The sequence below is a fragment of the Mus caroli genome, unplaced genomic scaffold (genome assembly GCF_978045245.1).
Source record: "Mus caroli unplaced genomic scaffold, Mus_caroli_1 scaffold_8, whole genome shotgun sequence".
NCBI classification, from domain to species: Eukaryota; Metazoa; Chordata; class Mammalia; order Rodentia; family Muridae; genus Mus; species Mus caroli.
Window position 1 is genome coordinate 103,130,620 of NW_028227263.1, and position 17,991 is coordinate 103,148,610.

General features: G+C 48.2%; 2 protein-coding genes and 1 pseudogene across 3 annotated transcripts; 1 reads left to right on the forward strand and 2 right to left on the reverse strand.

The window, feature by feature from the left end:
* Positions 1–264: 264 nt before the first annotated feature.
* LOC110298253 (kallikrein 1-related peptidase b22) lies at positions 265–4,453 on the reverse strand. 2 transcript variants are annotated; one of them, XM_021167388.1, is made up of 6 exons: positions 4,393–4,438; positions 2,318–2,477; positions 1,729–1,737; positions 1,029–1,315; positions 796–932; positions 265–420 (listed from the first exon to the last, which is right to left on the reverse strand). In XM_021167388.1, the coding sequence occupies exons 1-6, from the start codon at positions 4,436–4,438 to the stop codon at positions 265–267; spliced, it is 795 nt and encodes a 264-aa protein (XP_021023047.1). The 2 variants fall into 2 exon arrangements, with proteins under 2 accessions (XP_021023047.1, XP_021023046.1); XM_021167387.2 differs by lacking the exon at positions 1,729–1,737 and having other exon boundaries at positions 4,393–4,453.
* Positions 4,437–9,823, forward strand: LOC147003267 (uncharacterized; annotated as a pseudogene).
* Positions 9,824–10,589: 766 nt separating this feature from the next.
* Positions 10,590–15,078, reverse strand: LOC110288052 (kallikrein 1-related peptidase b21). The gene is made up of 5 exons (XM_085840924.1): positions 15,020–15,078; positions 12,708–12,867; positions 11,374–11,660; positions 11,141–11,277; positions 10,590–10,770 (listed from the first exon to the last, which is right to left on the reverse strand). The coding sequence occupies exons 1-5, from the start codon at positions 15,063–15,065 to the stop codon at positions 10,603–10,605; spliced, it is 798 nt and encodes a 265-aa protein (XP_085697050.1). The 5' UTR covers positions 15,066–15,078; the 3' UTR covers positions 10,590–10,602.
* Positions 15,079–17,991: the final 2,913 nt, after the last annotated feature.

Here is a 17,991-nt window from a genome sequence, read left to right on the forward strand (position 1 = left end):
TGTGATTTGCACATTTTTCTTGCCATAGGAGACACATGTGGCATCCCTGAGTTGGTCTGAGCCTTTTGTCTGCATTTGTCTCAACTCCATCCCCTTAGCCAAGAGTACTTGTACATCTGTCCCTTGCTGATCTACTTTGGAAGTCCAGACCTTAGCTGAGGGATCCTTGATTTGGTACCCCACTCCAGTAGGACAGAGAATGTCAGACCTTGAACTAATTTGTTGCATGGTATATTTTATTGAGAACAGCAGATAATGTGACACTCAGGGTTTTTTTGCCATAGTGTCTTTTATCCAAGAGGTAAACTTAATAAGTTTGGTGTAGATGGCCGGCGCATTGGGTTCACCACATGGGGTAGAGCCCCATGATGTGATACCTTGTAGAACACCATCACAGATCAGTGGGCCTCCTGAGTCACCCTGATAAAAGGACAGGGACAGCAGTAAGGCAGGGCCTGGCAGTTGGATTCTAGTAGACAATCTGGAACTGGCTCCCAGGGAGGAATACAGGGACTCTTAAGAGGCAGCTCTGTTCAATAGGTGAGGGAATCCAGCTTTTGGGAGCCCAGATCTTGTGAGGACATTGGGTTGAGGTGAGGGCCTCACAGAACAGTCCCCTAAGACATGTCACAGAGGAGAAATAGTACCAGTTACAGGATCCTCCCCTCCCAGGGCACATGCCTTCCACAGGGAAGGATAAAAAGAGCCTGCCTAGTCATGGTGTTGAAGTGGGAACCAAGAAACCCAGTTCCCTCTTTCAGCCCTTCACCTCACTGCAGGGAGGTGCTGTCTCACCTTACAAGTGTCTTTGCCTCCATTCATCTCTCCTGCACACAGCATGACATCTGTCACCTTCATTATATAAGCTTTCACACAGTCCTCATTAGGCTGGAGCTTGATGGACACACACTGGAGATCATTTGGGTTTTGGTCTTTGGATCAGGAAGAAAGTGGGTGGTAAGCAGGGCCCAATATAGTCCCATCTGCCCCTCCTCCACACCGAGCTGTTGTGCTTGGACCTGACTCACATATTAACGGTTTAATGCTGCCCCAGCCTGAGGCTTTGCATGTGCTGCCTAGCTTGGGCTCCTCAGTGGGCAGGTCGATGGGCTTCACAACATCTGTGATGTCAGCAGGCTTGCTGAGGTGGAGCAGCATCAGGTCATTGCTTAAGTCTGCCCCAGGAGGTATCTTGTCAAGGGTCAGGAGGCTCATGTTGAAGCCAGGATGAGGGAAGCTTTTGCTGACCAATCGGTGCTGAGCAGAGGGTTCATCTTCGAATAGCTTGTTTTTGCCCAGCCAAACATTATACTTGCTGTGGGGCAGGGAAGGAGATGGCGGGGGTGAGTGGAGAGAATCAGGGAGATTAGTCAGCATCAGCAGAAGAGGGGGAGGATGGAGGGAGGAAGGAAGAGTGAGTCAGAGACAGAAACATACACAGACAGAAAGATACACACACACACACACACACACACACACACACACAGTCACACACACACACACCCACACAGAGAGAGAGAGACACAGAGAGAGACACAGAGAGAGAGAGACACAGAGAGAGATAGAAATAGAGAAATAAACAAACAGAGAGACAGAAAGGTTCATACATACATACATACATGCATTCATACATACATATAGATTTAGAGAGGCAGAAAGAGCAAATACAGGAACAGAAGACAAGGGTAGAAATGGTAGGCCTAAAATCTGCTCAGGTGCAGCTAGGACAGGGTTGAACTTCCCCAACTGGTAAGGCCTGGCCTGCAGCCCAAGGTCTGAGCTCTCCCCTCCCTCCCCAGCATCCAGCTCTCTGTACTCAGTTATCTCACCCAGCTCCAGTTCTGACCAGCCCTTCTCTGTGTGTCCTAGAGTGGACAGAAGGTCCTAAGGGAAGAGCTGCCCTGAGGAGAGTGAGGACTTCTCTCACAGCCTACCCTCAGTGAAAGCACTCTCTATCCTCAGGGGACCTTTAGGTCTTGTCCACACTATGGTCTGTAGTGATATAAGAGAACACATGAGACCCAGAACCAGAAAGGTGTGCCTAGTGTCCCAAGTCATACACACAGTGACAGATGGCCACAGAGACACTCATATGTGAATACAGACAGGAGAGAGACAGATAATAAGAGAGAGAGAGAGAGAAAAAAAAAAAGAAACAGGACTCTGAACACAAACCTGGAGGGAGGAGTAAAGAGAGACCCAGGAGGTCATGGATAGTTTCAGCCAGTCCCACTCCCCTGCCCTTCAGTACCCCAGCCTGTCCTGGAGTCATGATCTCTGGCTGCCACCCTGCTTTCCTGTCTCCACCCTTACTTACTCTTCATAGCAGTGGGCAGCTGTGAGAACCCAGTTGGGGTCCAACAGGACACCCCCACATATGTATTCATCTAAGTCGTACACAGCCACATGCCAGGGCTGGGAATTCTTCTCACAGTTAAACCCTCCAACAATTCGAGACTGGACAGGAGGTGCAGCATCTGCAACAGGAGCAATGGGGGAGGGGAGATTTGGCACATGTATGGAGGTGTACCATTGGGAGACACAGCTAAGCAGGGCTGGGATCTGGAGTAGGGACCAATATATGGCTGGTCCTGCATAGGGAGATGTATGCTGTGGGTACAGAAAGAACTCTTGAATGAGGAGTCGGGTATAGTGTCAGGGCACTTTAGAATTTTAGGTGAAGGGATGGCAAAGAAGCTTCATTCTTAGTTGAATGAGAATAAAATCCTTTAATATGGAATTTAGAGCCTCCAAGGCTTGAGAAGAAGTCTTGGCCTTGGCTGGGTTTTGGGAATTTTTGAAAGGTGAAGTGTCAGAAAATTAGATTTGAATGAATAAATGAAACCAGGAAAGGGAGCTTGGGGGTTATTCTGGGTTTCTTTGATTGGGCATGAAGTGGCAGCTGGGTTGGAGAGATTGAAGAATCCCAGGTAAAAGGAGCAGGGTCAAGGCTAGGGCGTGGACTGCTGTTTGGGTCTGCAGTGGAAATGACATCAAGAGGGGTGGGGCTCCCTCAGAAAGGAGTTTGATATGGGACAAGCAGTGAGAGAAGGAAATTCTGGGGGTCTGTTAGGAAAAGGTTCTGCTCCTGTGGAGGTGGGCAAATCATCTGGGTATTGGAAAGGTTCAGGGTTCTCTTAGGCAGCCCCAGGACAGGAGTGGAAAAGGAATTAAAGCCTCTGGACAGAAGTGGAAACATAGTTAGATCAAGACAGGCCACTGTGAGGCAGAGAGGAGGAGCCAGCTGATGTGAGGTACATGGGTTAGGCATTGGGGTCTTTGGGGTGTCCTGAAGAGAGTGGGAAGTAGAGCTGTGCATTGGGGCTCTGATGAGATAGGACAGGAGCCTGCAGCACAGGGAGTGTGGCATGAGGGGGAAGAGCAGGCCAAGGCACAGCATTGGGAACAGAGGAAATCTTGGCAAGCCATTCATAGCTGCATTTCTCTGTAACTTCAGTACCCTGCAGGCTGAGGCAGAGGGATTGCCATGGATGAAGACAAGCCTGGGCTACATCATGAGACACTAACTCAGAACTTATTCCCAAGAGCTGGGCAAGCGATGGCTTGGCTGCTACAGGATTGGCCATGTAAGCATTAGGACCTGAGCTGAACCATCCAGAAACCAGGAAAAAATCAGGTGTGATGCTGTGTGCCTGTAACCCCAGAGCTGGGTAGGTGGAATCAGGAGGATTCCCTTGAGTTTTGTAGAACAGTCATCTTGGCCTAAACAGAAGTCTCCATTCAGTGAGAGCCCCTGCCAATGTTGTGAGTGATTGAGGAAGATACTTGTTGTCCAAGCCTGGTGTCTGCAAAATGACCCCTTGTCCAAAAATGAGACTAAATCAAAAGGCTAGCGAGAGGTGACATGGGCATTCTCTCCACACAAGAAATGGAGGGGGAACCCATCTGACCTTACAAGCCAATTTGAGAAGAGGAAGTTTTGGTAGAAACTGAACATCTTGGGAAGGTGGCACACCAGTTTTCAGGATGTGGAAAACATATCTGAAGGCTGGCATCTGCTGGACAGCCTAAGGCTGTAGTGGGGGATTTAGGCAAGCCTCTGACTCAGGGTTTGGGCTATGAGCCTGTAGGAAAAACAATGAACTGTAGGGAAATCTGAGGTCCTAAGTTTAGAAAGAGGTTGGGTTCCATAGAAAGAGTGGAGAAGCCCAGAGACGGTCAGGTGTCTAAGAAAGTTCTGGAAAGTGGGAGTGGACAGGGGTCTTTCCTGGGAGGAAGGACTGTGAGGGCCCGATCACTGCATAAGGCAGAGGAGGAGGAGCTGGTGGTGCTCATGATGTAGCTAGGTTCAGGGGAGAGGGAAAAGGTATGGCCAGGGCCAATAGCATCAGGAGAGTCAGGGCTGTGACCCCTCCCCTTCCCTTATCTCACCAATCCCTCCTAGGGACAGGGCTAGGAACAGGATCAGGAACCACATGGTAACAGGTGTCCAGGAGCTGCAGGAGGTGAGCTTGGAGCTGTGGAGGCTCCTCAGGGAGACTTTAAAAACCCTCATTCTCCCCCACAGCCCCACCCCTGTCCTGTGGCAGCCAGATGCTGACTAAAGCTCTTTCCTTGCTGACAGAGGTGGATTCACTGCACTGACCCTCCCTGCTGTGGTAAGGGGTGGTCCTGTTGCACCTGATGTCCAGTAGGCCCTAGGTCACCCTGGATACCTTCTCAAGGATAAAATTGGGTGGGACATGGACTTTTGTTTCTGGAGCTGTTACTGTTCCAGGGACCTTAGCCAGATGTCAAGGTCGTGGCAATGGTGAATTGGTGTGATTAGTGGGTAGCGGAGCAAGTGCTGCCAAGCCCACACCTCTAAGGAAGGCCTTGTATCTCAAGTGCAAGATTAACCCAGAAAGTTGCAGTTAGAACAGAGTCTTTGCACAAGTGATGGCCTAAGGGCTGCAAGCTCCCTGCAGATACAAATCTTTTCTTGGAGAATGCCAAAATGCTTTGTTTTAGACTTGGAAGTTGGATCACTGATTTTACTTTTCCTATTACGAGCTAAATTCAGAAATTCAAATAACCCCATTAAAAATTTGGTATAGAGCTAAACAAAGAATTCTCAATCAAGGAATACTGAAAGGCTGAGAAGCACTTGAAAAAATGTTCAACATCCTTAATCATCAGGGAAATGCAAATCAAAACAACCCTGAGATTCCACCTTACACCAGTCAGAATGGCTAGGATCTAAAATTCTGGTGACAGCAGATGCTGGTGAGGATGTGGAGAAAGAGGAACACTCCTCCATTGCTGGTGGGTTTGCAGGCTTGTACAACCACTCTGGAAATCAGTCTGGATGTTCCTCAGAAAACTGGACATAATACTACTGGTAGATCCAGCAATACCTCTCCTGGGCATATACCCAGAAGATGTTCCAACTGGTAATAAGGATACATGCTCCACTATGTTCATAGCAGCCTTATTTATAATAGCCAGAAGGTGGAAAGAACCCAGATGTCTCTCAACAGAGGAATGGATATAGAAAATGTGGTGCATTTATACAATGGAGTACTACTCAGCTATTAAAAACAATGAATTTATGAAATTCTTGGGCAAATGGATGTATCATCCTGGAGGATATCATCCTGAGTGAGGTAACCCAATCACAAAAGAAATCACTTGATATGCACTCACTAATAAGTGGGTATTAGCTCAGAAACCTAAAATACCGAAGATACAACTTCCAAAACACAAGAAAATCAAGAAAGAAGACCAACTCATGGATACTTCATTCTTCCCTAGAATAGGGAATAAAATATCCATGGAAGGAGTTGCAGAGACAAAGTTTAGAGCTAAGAAGAAAGGATTGACCATCCAGAGACTGTCCCACCCGGGTGTCCATCCCATAATCAGCCACCAAACACAGACACTATTGCATATGCCAGCAAGATTTTGCTGAAAAGACCCTGATATAGCTGTCTCCTGTGAGGCTTTGCCAGTGCCTGGAAAATACAGAAGTGGATGCTCACAGTCATCTATAGGATGTAACACAGGGCTCCCAATGAGGAGCTAGAGAAAGTATCCTGGAACTGAAGGGGTCTGGAATCCTATAGGTGGAACAACAATATGAACTAATCAGTACCCCCAGAACTCGTGTCTCTAGCTGCATATGTAGCAGAAGATGGCCTAGTTGGCCATCATTGGGAAGAGAGAACCCTTGGTCTTACAAACTTTATATGCCCCAGTATAGGGGAAAGCAAGGGCCAAGAAGTGGGAGTGAGTGGGTAGGGGAGCAGGGCAGGGGGGAGTGTATAGGAGACTTTTGGGATAACCTTTGAAATGTAAATGAAGAAAATATCCAATTAAAAAAAAGAAGCTTGGAACCTGGGTATAGTGGTGCACACCTTCAATACCAGTACTTTGAAGCCAGAGCCAGGTGGATCTGTGTGATTTTAGACTCTAGTATTCTGTGATGTAGACCAACCTAGTCTACATAGTGACTTTCAAGACAGACAGGGTTATATATAGAGCTGTCTCAAAACAAACTAATAAAATAAAATAAATAGAAGTTATGGTGCACATTACTATGGCCTGATCACTATTTTATTCAAAAGTATGAAAACTCAGGTTATTCCAGCTTAGAGTCACCCACCCTGATCAATGTTGGGGTCACTGTAACTTTTCCCTTCCTCATTTCCTAGTTCCTGAGCTACATGTTGAGTAGAGCCAAGCCTGGCCTCATGTGAGATCCTTTCTCAATAAACAGCAACCAGAAAATGTCACTTCCCTCCAAGAGCCTCATTGAGGGTCCATTTTGGCAGCTGCATAGTTTGGTGCACACCTTTGATCCCAGAACTTAGGAGTCAGGGGCTGGTGGATCTTGGTGAGGTCCAGGTTAGACTGTGCACATAGTGTACTCAGGCCAGTGAAACAACACAGGGAGACTTTGTCTCAAACGTTAAAACATCAAGAAGCCAGCATAGGTTCTGGTACAGAGAAGGGGAAATACCCAGCCTGTGACACCTACTTACTGTTGCAGGTTTCAGACCCATCCCCTCTTGTTGAGCATCTAGACTATTTCATCTCTCATGGCAGTTAGCACGTTTGACCTGGGTGTATGCATGTGTGCCCTGTAAGCTCCAAGAAGGCCAGGCTAGTCCTAATTCAGGGTAAGTGAGGAGCTTGTGATCAATGGGCCCCCTAGTTCTCCTCTGAGATCTTGGCCTCTGTGCCCAAGTTCTTCTGAAAACTACACTGTTCTTTGCTCTAAAGGAGAAGAGAGGAAGCATGCATTCATCCACTTGTGAGTTTTTTCATGCACTCAATCTTTTATGTATGTGTAGTGCATCAGAAGAGGACAGTGCATAAGAATGGAAAGAGTTGAAGTGGTGTTGGAGATGAGGTTCAAACAGACTCCACAGGGAAATGTTTGTAGTGGAGAGGGGAAATGAAAGGAGGAAGAGGATGAAGGTTTGTATGCATTCAGAGAGTGGAGAAGCATACCCGGTCCACAGAACCTTCTCCCTTTCCAGCTGACCGGATCTGTTCCTGGGAGGAGGACTGAAAATTTGTCCAACATGTCTGGTCCCAGAGGTCCATCTTCCTGGGAACTTTGTTAGTGTTCAGTGTAATGGATGTGTGGATTACATATGTGCCCCCTGCATACAATTTCTTCATTGGCCTCTGGATTGGCTTCAGGGGCATAAGTGTGCCAATGTGGGACAATTCACTGGTCAGTGAATATATAGACTGGGGTTCCTTCCATTGGGTGGTAAAGGTGACTGTGGGGGGTGCACTGGCTCTCTCTCAGGATGCTTTCTGGGGGAGTAAGTTAGGGCTTACAGTGGGTGCATCGTTGATGATGGGTAACTCTATGAGTGGCAGTAGAGTTATTTTTGAATTTCTAGGTAGTGAGTTTAGTAATGTGAGTGAAGATTTTTTTCTGTTTTTTCTTTTTTTTTGTGTGTGGGGGAGGGTGTTGCTGAAGGCTGAACCCTGAACCTTACACACAGGCCACAGGGTCTCTATCACTAAGGTACACCCTCAGAAGACCCTCATTGGTGGACTCTAGGCAGGTGCTGTATCTCTGAACTATTTCTTGCCCCTCATTGTGGGATGGATTCTAGACTGCTACATTCCTTTCCTCTGCCTTGTTTGTGACAGGTCTATGTAGCCCAGGCTGGCCTCCAGCTCATTGTGTATCTGTGGACAACCATGATTTTCTGATCCTCGTCCTAAGTGCAGGGATCACAGGCATGTGCTGCAGACTCAGCTCAGCACAGTGCAGAGGATGAAATACAGGATTCTCACAGCTAGACAAGCATTCTGCCAACTAAGACACAACACCAGGACCCCTCAACTGCTTTTACCTTTTATTTAAAGACATATAAGATCTATGTGTCTGTAAACTGCTCAGGCAGGACATCAAAAGACACTCCTCCCCAGCTGCTGTAGTACCTAGTTTAGGCTCCTCATGGTGTGAGAGGAAGGAGAGCAAGAACTAGAGACAGAGAGAGAGACAGAGAGAGAGAGAGAGAGAGAGAGAGAGAGAGAGAGACAGAGACAGAGACAGAGACAGAGACAGAGACAGACACACACACACGGATAGATTAAGAGAGAGAGAGAGAGAGAGAGAGAGAGAGAGAGAGAGAGAGAGAGAGAGAGAGAGAGAGAGAGAGAGAGAATTAGGAGTGACTGTAGTTATCTCTCCAACTTCCTTCCCCAGTTTACATGCACATGAACAAGGGCTTCATATTTCTGGCCCTGGCACTATGCCTCATCCTCCTGCCCACCATGTTCCTCTCCTTTCCATCAATCTGCTGACACCTGAACAAGATAGACTTCATCTTCAGTTTCCTTAGCATTGGCATCAGTAAGTGATGGCAAAGAAAAGGGTGACTGTGATCCACCACCCAACCCCAGAGCCTCCTCCTACCCAGAGGTGCGGCTAGATTTCCAGTTCTGCTCCTCCTAGGAAGAGGGGTGTCTCTGTGTCTTTCTTGGGCTTTCTCTGTATCCCAGGCTGGCTTTGGACTCACTCAGTAGTCCATGCTGGCTTTCAAAATGCCATTATCTTGCCTCAGCATCATAACTAGCTGCGATTAAAATCTTCTGCCCACTATTGTGACTGATGGACTTGTCCCCCATTTTCCTCTCACCTCTGAGTATGCACCCATTTGTCGTGTGTGTGTGAGTGTCTACTTTTGGCAGGTCAGGGAGTTTTTCTCTGTCTCTCTCCTTTTGGAGGTGTGGTGTTCCCTGTCTAGCCTTCTGTCCTTCTCTGGCCCCACCCCAGTACAGGGCTCCTTATTCTCCTCAGCCTGACTCTGTGTGTGGTCAACTGCAATAGGTTGTGCCCGAGGCCTCAGGTATCCTACCAGCTGGCCTTCTACCTGTGCTGGTGTGCCAGTGTCTTGATGCTGTGGCCAGGTGTGGGAGGGGCCTCAGGTGGAAGGACGGTGCCTGTGCAGGGCAGGGTCGGAGCCCAGGAAAGGGGGTCAGCCTTCTGGGCTTAGTTAGGGTTTGGGTTGGAGCTCTGAGTCAAGTGCTCATGGGGTCCCTTCCCAGAGGAATTTTGTCCTTCATCAACCAAGTGCTAATATGGAGCTACAGTTTGCCTTCCATGGAGCAGAGGTTCAGCTACTTCCATTGGGCCTTGAGACACTGTGACTCATTGCAGTTGCAGCAGCAGTCCATTTTGGACAGGAACTTGGAGCCTGCCCAGAGGTTGTCTGTTGTAAACAGCTTTGTGCACTACCATGGAACTCTCCAACAGAGGGACTTATCATCTTCTCAGGACACTGATGAGTTCCCGCAGACAGATGCCTCAACCTCTGTCCCTGTGGTTCAGTTTCCATCAGACCTCCCTTGATGTCCCATACTTCCCCTGAGAGCAGGTAGCACCCTCAGGACACAGGTGGCAAGACCAGTTCCACTCTCTAAGGCCTACTCCTTTCTGACTGAGTATTGGCAGGAACCCTTCTCCCGAAGTTCTTAGATACTCTTAGCTGTAACTTGTCCCTCTAAACAGAGTGTTTTGTGGTCCTGTGCAGCAGCAGCAGCAGTGTGGCCTTTTTTCCCAAGATGGGTGACTCTCTGTCCCACAGGACATGGTTCTAAGTCACTGTTCACCTTTGGTCCAGTCCTACCAAAGAAATCCCATCCAGTGTCCCCTGGTTGAGACACTATAGTCTAGCCTTTGGGGGCAGTCCCTGCCCTTCTGTGGACAGACTCTTCTCCATTGAGTCAAGGCTTCATTAACATAAAATCGCAGCCCAGCTCAAAAAATCCAGTTTGGCAGTCTGAATTCTCAGTGTCTGACTGTTTATCATCTCTTCTTCTTCCAGTATAGGGTCAGGCCTAGCTGGAGTCAATCATTCTGATGTCATTAATCTTTTCCTGTGATCTGAACATTTTTCTTGCCATAGGAGATTTATGAGCATTCCTGAGTTGGTCTGAGCCTTTTGTCTGCATTTGTCTCAACCCCATCTCCTTAGCCAACAGTACATGTACATCTGTCCCTTGATGATCTACTTTAGAAGTTCAGACCTTAGCTGAGGGATCCTTGTTTTGGTCCTGCACTCCAATAGGACAGAGAATGTCAGACCTTAAACTCATTTGTTGCATGGTGCATTTTATTGAGAACAGCAGTTAAAGTGACACTGAGGGGTTTTTTGCCATAGTGTCTTTTATCCAGGAGGTAAACTTAATAAGTTTGGTGTAGATGGCTGGTGCATTGGGTTTACCACATGGGATAGAGCCCCATGATGTGATACCGTGGAGATCACCATCACAGATCAGTGGGCCTCCTGAGTCACCCTGATAAAAGGACAGGGACAGCAGTAAGGCAGGGCCTGGCAGTTGGGTTCTACATGACAACCTGGAATTGACTCCCAGGGAGGAACACAGGGACTCTAAGAGGCAGCTCTGGTCAGTAAGTGAGGGAATCCAGCTTTTGGGAGCCCAGATCTTGCGAGGACATTGGGTTGTGGTGAGGGCCTCACAGGACCATCTCCTAAGCAAAGTCACAGAGGAGAAATAGTACCAGCTACAGGATCCTCCCCTCCCAGGGCACATGCCTTCCACAGGGAAGGATAAAAAGAGCCTGCCTAGTCAGGGTGTTGAAGTGGGAATCCAGAACCTCATTTCTCTCAGTCCTTCACCTCATTGCAGAGAGGGTCTGTCTTACCGCACAAGTGTCTTTGCCTCCACCCATCTCTCCTGCACACAGCATGGCATCTGTGACTTTATGTATGTAGGCTTTGGCACAGTTCTCATTAGGCAGGGGCTTGATGAACACACACTGAAGATCCTCTGGGATTTGCCCTGTGGATGACGGGGAAAGTGGGTGATGAGCAGGGCCCAGTACAGACCCCTCTGCACCTCCCCTACACCCAGCTATGTTTCTTGGACCAGACTCACATTTTGTTGGTGTAATGCTGCCCCAGCCTGAGGCTAGGCATGTGCTCCCCAGCTTGGGCTCTTCAGTGGGCAGGGCAATGGGCTTCACAGCATCTGTGATGTCAGCAGGCTTGCTGAGATGTAGTAGCATCAGGTCATTGCTGTAGTCATCCTTAGGATGTGGGATGTGGTCATTCAGGAGGCTCATGTTGTAGTCAGGGTGAGGGAAGCTTTTGTTGACATAACGGTGCTGAGCAGAGGATTCACGTTGGAAAAGCTTGTTTTTGCCCAGCCAAACATTATACTGGCTGGTGACAATGGAAGGAGATGCAGGGTGTGAGAGGGGAGTATCAGGGTGATTAGTCAGTCAGAAGAGGGGCAGGAGGAAGGGAGGAAGGAAGAGAGAGTCAGGGACAGAAACACACAGAGACAGAAAGATATACACACACAAACACCACACACACACATACACGCACGCACAGACACACACACACAGACACACACACACGCACAGATACACACACACACAGACACACACACACACACAGACACACACACAGAGAGAGAGAGAGAGAGAGACAGAGAGAGAGAGAAACAGAGAGACAGAAAGGCATATACATACATACATACATACATACATACATACATATATACATACATGCATACATAAGGAGTCAGAGAGGCAGAAAGAGACAGAGAAGGGAACAGAAGACAAAGGAAGAAGGGGCAGGGAAGAGGGGTAGGCTTGAGAGCTGCTTAGGTGCAGCTAGGACAGGGCTGAACTTCCCCAGCAGGTAAGGCCTGGCCTGCAGCCCAAGGTCTGAGCTCTCCCCTCTCTCCCCAGCATCCAGCTCTCTCTGTACTCAGTTACCTCACCCAGCTCCAGTTCTGACCAGCCCTTCTCTGTGTGTCCTAGAGTGGACAGAAGGTCCTAAAGGCAGAGCTGCTCTGAGGAGAGTGAGGACTTCTCTCACAGTCTATCCTCAGGGACAGCACTCTCTATCCTCAGGGGCCCTTTAGGTCTTGTCCACATTATGGTCTGTAGTGATATAAGAGAACACATGAGACCCAGAACCAGAAAGGTGTGCCTAGTGTCTCAAGGCAGAGACACACAGTGACAGATGGCCACGGAGACACTCAGACTTGAATATAGACAGGAGACAGAGAGATAAAAAGACAGAAAAGAAAGAAATAGGACTCTGAATGCAAACCTGGAGGGTGGAGTAAAGAGAGACCCAGGAGGTCATGGATAGACTTTCTGCCAGTCCCACCCACCTGGTCTTCAGTAATCCAATCTGTCCTGGAGTCATGATCTCTGGCTGCCACCCTGCTTTCATGTCTCCACCCTTACTCACTTGCCATAGCAGTGGGCAGCTGTGAGAACCCAGTTGGGGTCCAACAGGACTCCCCCGCATATATATTTGTTGTAGCGGAAAACAGCCACATGCCAGGGTTGGGAATTCTTTTCACATTTAAATCCTCCAACTATTCGAGACTGGACAGGAGGTGCAGCATCTGCAACAGGAGCAATGGGGGAGGGGAGAGTTTGCACATGCAGGGAGGTCAACCCTTGATGGACACAGTTAAGTACTGCTGGGATCAGGGGAAATGGCCAGGGGATCTAGGGAAGGGATCAATATATGGCTGGTCCTGGATAGGGAGATCTATGCTGTGGATATAGAAAGAACTCTTGAATCAGGAATTGGGTATAATGTCAGGCCAGTTTAGAGTTTTAGGTTAAGGGATGGCAGGTAAGCTTCAATTTTAGTTCAATGAGAATGAAATTCTCTGGTATGGAATTTAGAATCTTCAAGGCTTGAGAAGAAGTCACAGCCTTGGCTGGGTTTTGGGAATTCTTGAAAGGTGAGGCCTCAGAAATTGGATTTGAATGAATAAATGAAACCAGGAAAGGGAGCTTGGGGGTTGGTTTGGGGTTTCTTGGATTGGGCATGAGGTGGCTGCTGGGATGGATAGATTGATGAATTTCCAGGTAAAAGAAGCAGGGTCAAGACTAGGGCATGGGCTCCTGTTAGGGTCTGTGGTGGAGATGACATCTAAGAGGTGTGGGGCTCCCTAAGAAAGGATTTTGAGTTGGGACAAGCAGTGATAGAAGGAAATTCTGGGGGTCTGTGAGGAAAAGGCTCTGCTCCTGTGCAGGTGGGCAAGTGATCTGGGTATTGGATAGGGTCAGGGTTCTCTTGGAGGCAGCCCAAAGACAGGAGTGGAAAAGGAATCAAAACCTCTGGACCGAAATAAAAACAGTTAGATCAAATCAGGCCACTGGGAGGCAGAGAGGAGGATCCAATTATGTGAGGTATATGGGTTAGGCATTGGGGTCTCAGGGGTGTGATGCACAGAGTGGGAACTAGAGCTTTGCATTGGGGCTCTGATGAGATAGGACAGGAGCCTGCAGCTCAGGGAGTGAGGCATGAGGGGGAAGAGCAGGCCAAGGCACAGCATTTGGGAACAGAGGAAATCTTGGCAAGCCATGCATAGCTGCACTGTAACCTCAGTACCCAGCTGGCTGAGGCAGAGGGATTGCCATGGACTGAGGACAAGCCTGGGCTACATCATGAAACACTAACTCAGAACTTATTCCCAAGACCTCAGCTGGAGATGGCTTGGTTGCTATTTGATTGTTCATGCAAGCATTAAGACCTGAGCTGAGGGCTGGTGAGATGGCTCAGTGGGTAAGAGCACCCGACTGCTCTTCCGAAGGTCCAGAGTTCAAATCCCAGCAACCACATGGTGGCTCACAACCATCCGTAACGAGATCTGGTGCCCTCTTCTGGAGTGTCTGAAGACAGCTACAGTGTACTTACATATAATAAATAAATAAATCTTTAAAAAAAAAAAAAAAAAAAAAAGACCTGAGCTGAACCATCCAGAAACCAGGGAAAAAGTCAGGTGTGATGCTGTGTGCCTGTAACCCCAGAGCTGGTTAGGTGGAAACAGGAGGATTCCCTTGAATTTTGCTGGACAGCCATCTTAGCCTTAACAGAAGTCTCCATTCAGTGAGAAACCCTACCAATGTTGTGAGTGTTTGATAAAGATACTTGTCCAAGTCTGGTGTCTGCCAACTGACCCCTTGTCCAAAAATGAGACTAAATCAAAAAGCCAGCGAGAAGTGACCCGGGCATTCTCTCCACACCAGAAAGGGAGGGGGAACCCATGTGACCTTACAAGCCAATGTGAGAAGAGGAAGTTTTGGTAGAACCTGAGCTTCTCTGGAAGATGCGGGAGAAGTTGTCATCAGGTGGCGAACACAGACAAAGGCTGGCAGCTGCTGGACAGCCTAAGGTTCTAGTGGGGGATTTAGGCAAGCCTCTGATTCAAGGTTGGGACTATGAGGCTCTAGGAAAAACAATGTACTGTAGGAAAATTCTTGTTCTAAGTGCAGTATGAAGTTGGTTTCCTTAGAAAGACTGGAGAAGCACAGAGATGGTGAGGTGTCTAAGAAAGAGGAGAAAGTTCTGTATAGTGGGAGTGGACAGGGGCCTGTCCCGGGAGCAAGGACTGTGAGGGACCTGGTACTGTGCAGGGCAGAGAAGGAGGAGCAGGTGGTGCTCATGATGTAGCTGTGGTGAGGAGAGGGGGGAAAGTGACAGCTAGGGCCAGAGGCAGCAGGAGAGTCAGGGCTGTGACCCCTCCCTTTCCCTCATCTCACCAATCCCTCCTAGGGACAGGGCAAGGAACAGGATCAGGAACCACATGGTAACAGGTGTCCAGGAGCCGCAGGCAGTGAACTTGGAGCTGTTGAAGATCATCAGGAGACTTTAAAACCCTCATTCTCCCCACAGCCCCTCCCCTCCCCTGTTGCCACCCAGATGCTGACAAAGCACTGCCCTTGCTTACAGATTTGGGCTCCCTGCTTCTACCCTCCTGGCTGTGGGAAATGGAGGGGCCCTGTTGCACCCTCTGTACAATAGGCTCTAGGTCACCCTGGATACCTTCCCAGGGAGGAGATTGGGTGGGGCAGGTCATGGTGTTCCTGGAGCTATTGGAGTTCCGGGGACCTTAGCCAGAAGACAAGGTCAGGGGCAATGGTGAGTTGGTGTGAAAGGCAGATGGAGGAGCAAGTGATGCCCAACCCACAGCTCTAAGGAAGTTCCTGTACCTCAAGACCAAGATTATCCCCAGAAAGTTCCAATTAGAACAAGATATTTTTCACCAGTGATATCCAAAACGGCTGCCAGTTCCCTGTAGATACAAACCATTTTTTTGAGAAAGCCAAAATTCTTGCCTTTTTGCACTTTGAACTCTGTGTCACTGATTTTATTGTTCCTATGAGAAGTTTGGGAGCTGGGTGTAGTGGTTCACCCCTTTAATACTAGCACTTTGAAGCCAGAGCCAGGTGGATCTGTGTGATTTTAGGCTCTAGTATTCTGTGATGTAGACCAGCCTAGTCTACATATTGACTTTCAAGACAGTCAGGATAATATATATATCTTTCTCAAAACAAACCAATAAAATAAAATAAAATAAAATAAAATAAAATAAAATAAAATGAACAAATAGAAGTTATGGTGCAGATTACCATGGCCTGATCACTCTTTTATTCAAAAGTATGAAAATTCAGATTATTCCAGGGGAGTGTCACCCACCCTGAGCAGAGTTGGGATAACAATGACCTTTCTCTTCCTCATTTCCTAGATCCTGAGCTACATTTTGAGGTTAGTGCAGCCTGGGCCATGTGAGACCCTTTCTCAATAAACAACAACCAGAAAATGTCACTTCCCTCCAGGAGCCTCATTAAGGGTTCAGTTTGGCAGCTGCATATTTTGGTGCACACCTTTGATCCCAGAACTTAGGAGTCAGGGTTGGTGGATCTTGGTGAGGTCTAGGTTAGACTGTGCACATAGTGTACTCAGGCCAGTGAAACTACACAGAGAGACTTTGTCTCAAACGTTAAAACATCAAGAAGTCAGCATGGGTTCTGGTACAGAGAAGGGGAAATACCCAGCCTTTGACACCTATGTACTGTTGCAGGTTTCAGACCCATCCCCTCTTGTTGAGCATCTAGACTATTTCAGCTGTCATGGCAGTTAGCACATTTGACCTGGGTGTATTCATGTGTGCCCTGTAAGCTCCAAGAAGACCACACTAGCCCTAATCCCGGGTAAGTGAGGAAGGGATTAGGGGAAGGAAGAGGGGGTTTCTGAAGTCAGAACCCAGTGCCTTACACAAACACTCCACAGGTCTCTACCAGTGAGCCACAACCCCAGAAGTACCTCACTGGAGACTCTAGGCAGGTGCTGTATCTCTTAACCATTTCCTGCCCCTCATTATGGGATGGATTCTAGACAGCTACATTTCCTTCTTCTGCACTGTTTGTGACAGGTCTATGTAGCCCAGGCTGACCTCCAACTCAATGTGTATCTGTGGACCACCATGATTTTCTGATCTTCCTCCCACTTGCAGGGATCACAGGCATGTGCTGCAGACTCAGCTCAGCACAGTGCTGAGGATGAAATGCAGGATGCTCATAGCTAGACAAGCATTCTGCCAACTAAGACACAACACCAAGACCCCTTGACTGATTTTACCTTGTATTTGGAGATAGATAAGATCTAAGTTTGTCTAAACTGCTCATCCAGGATTTGAAAAGACACTCCTCCACAGCTGCTGGAGTACCTAGGTTGGCCTCCTCATGCTGTGAGAGGAGGAGAGAGAGAAAGAGAGAACGAGAACGAGAGCGAGAGCAAGAACGAGAGAGAGAGAGAGAGAGAGAGAGAGAGAGAGAGAGAGAGAGAGAGGTTTGAATGAGTAATGACTGTAATTATCTCTCCAAGTTTCCTTCCCAGTTTACATTCACATGAGCAAGGGCTTCATATTTCTGGTCCTGGCACTATGCCTCATCCTCTTGCCTACCGTGCTCCTCTCCTTTCAACCCGTCTGCTGCCGCCTGAACATGATAGTCTTCATCTTTAGTTTCCTCAGCATTGGCATCTATAAGTGTTGGCAAGGACAGGGGTGAATGGGGATCCTCCACTCAACCCCAGAGCCTCCTCCTATCCCGAGGTATGGTTAGATTTCCAGTTCTGTCTAGCCTTCTGTCCTTCTCTAGTCCTTCTCTGGAAGAACTCTGATACTCTTAGCTGGGGCTATGTCCCTCTAAACAGACAGTGGTTTGTGGTCCCATGCAGCTGGAACAGTGTGGCCCTTTACCCAAGATGGGTGACTCTCTGCCCCACAGGACATGGTTCTAAGTCACTCTTCATCCTTTTGTCCAGCCCTACCAAAGACATCCCCTCCAGGGTCTCCTGGTGGAGGGACTGCAGCCTACCTAGCCTTTGGGGCTGTCCCTGCCCTTCTGTGTACAGACACTTCTCCAGCAAGTCAAGGCTTTATTAACAAAACACCCCAGCCCAATTCAAGAAACCCAGGTAGGCAGTCTGAATTCGCACTGACTATTTATCATCTCTTTTGTTTCCAGTATAGGGTCAGGCCTAGCTGGAGTCTCCCATTCTGATTTCTCTAGCCTTATCCTCTGTGATCTGAAAATTTTCTTTGCCAGAGGAGACTCAAGTGGCATCCCTGAGTTGGTCTGAGCCTTTTGTCTGCATTTGTTTCAACCCCATGTCCTCAGCCAACAGTACATGTCCACCTGTCCCTTGCTCATCTACTTTGGAAGTCCTG

What these genes read in the sequence shown, in the direction of transcription:
- LOC110288052 (XM_085840924.1), bottom strand. Translation starts at nt 15,065, where the DNA reads ATGTGGTTCCTGATCCTGTTCCTTGCCCTGTCCCTAGGAGGGATTG. An exon ending in CCTGTCCCTAGGAGGGATTG is followed by an intron (nt 12,868 to 15,019) that starts GTGAGATGAGGG and finishes CTCCTGTTGCAG; the next exon opens with ATGCTGCACCTCCTGTCCAG. An exon ending in GCTGCCCACTGCTATGGCAA is followed by an intron (nt 11,661 to 12,707) that starts GTGAGTAAGGGT and finishes CATTGTCACCAG; the next exon opens with CCAGTATAATGTTTGGCTGG.
- LOC110298253 (XM_021167388.1), bottom strand. Translation starts at nt 4,438, where the DNA reads ATGTGGTTCCTGATCCTGTTCCTAGCCCTGTCCCTAGGAGGGATTG. An exon ending in CCTGTCCCTAGGAGGGATTG is followed by an intron (nt 2,478 to 4,392) that starts GTGAGATAAGGG and finishes CTCCTGTTGCAG; the next exon opens with ATGCTGCACCTCCTGTCCAG. An exon ending in GAGGCAAAGACACTTGTAAG is followed by an intron (nt 421 to 795) that starts GTGAGACAGCAC and finishes TCCTTTTATCAG; the next exon opens with GGTGACTCAGGAGGCCCACT.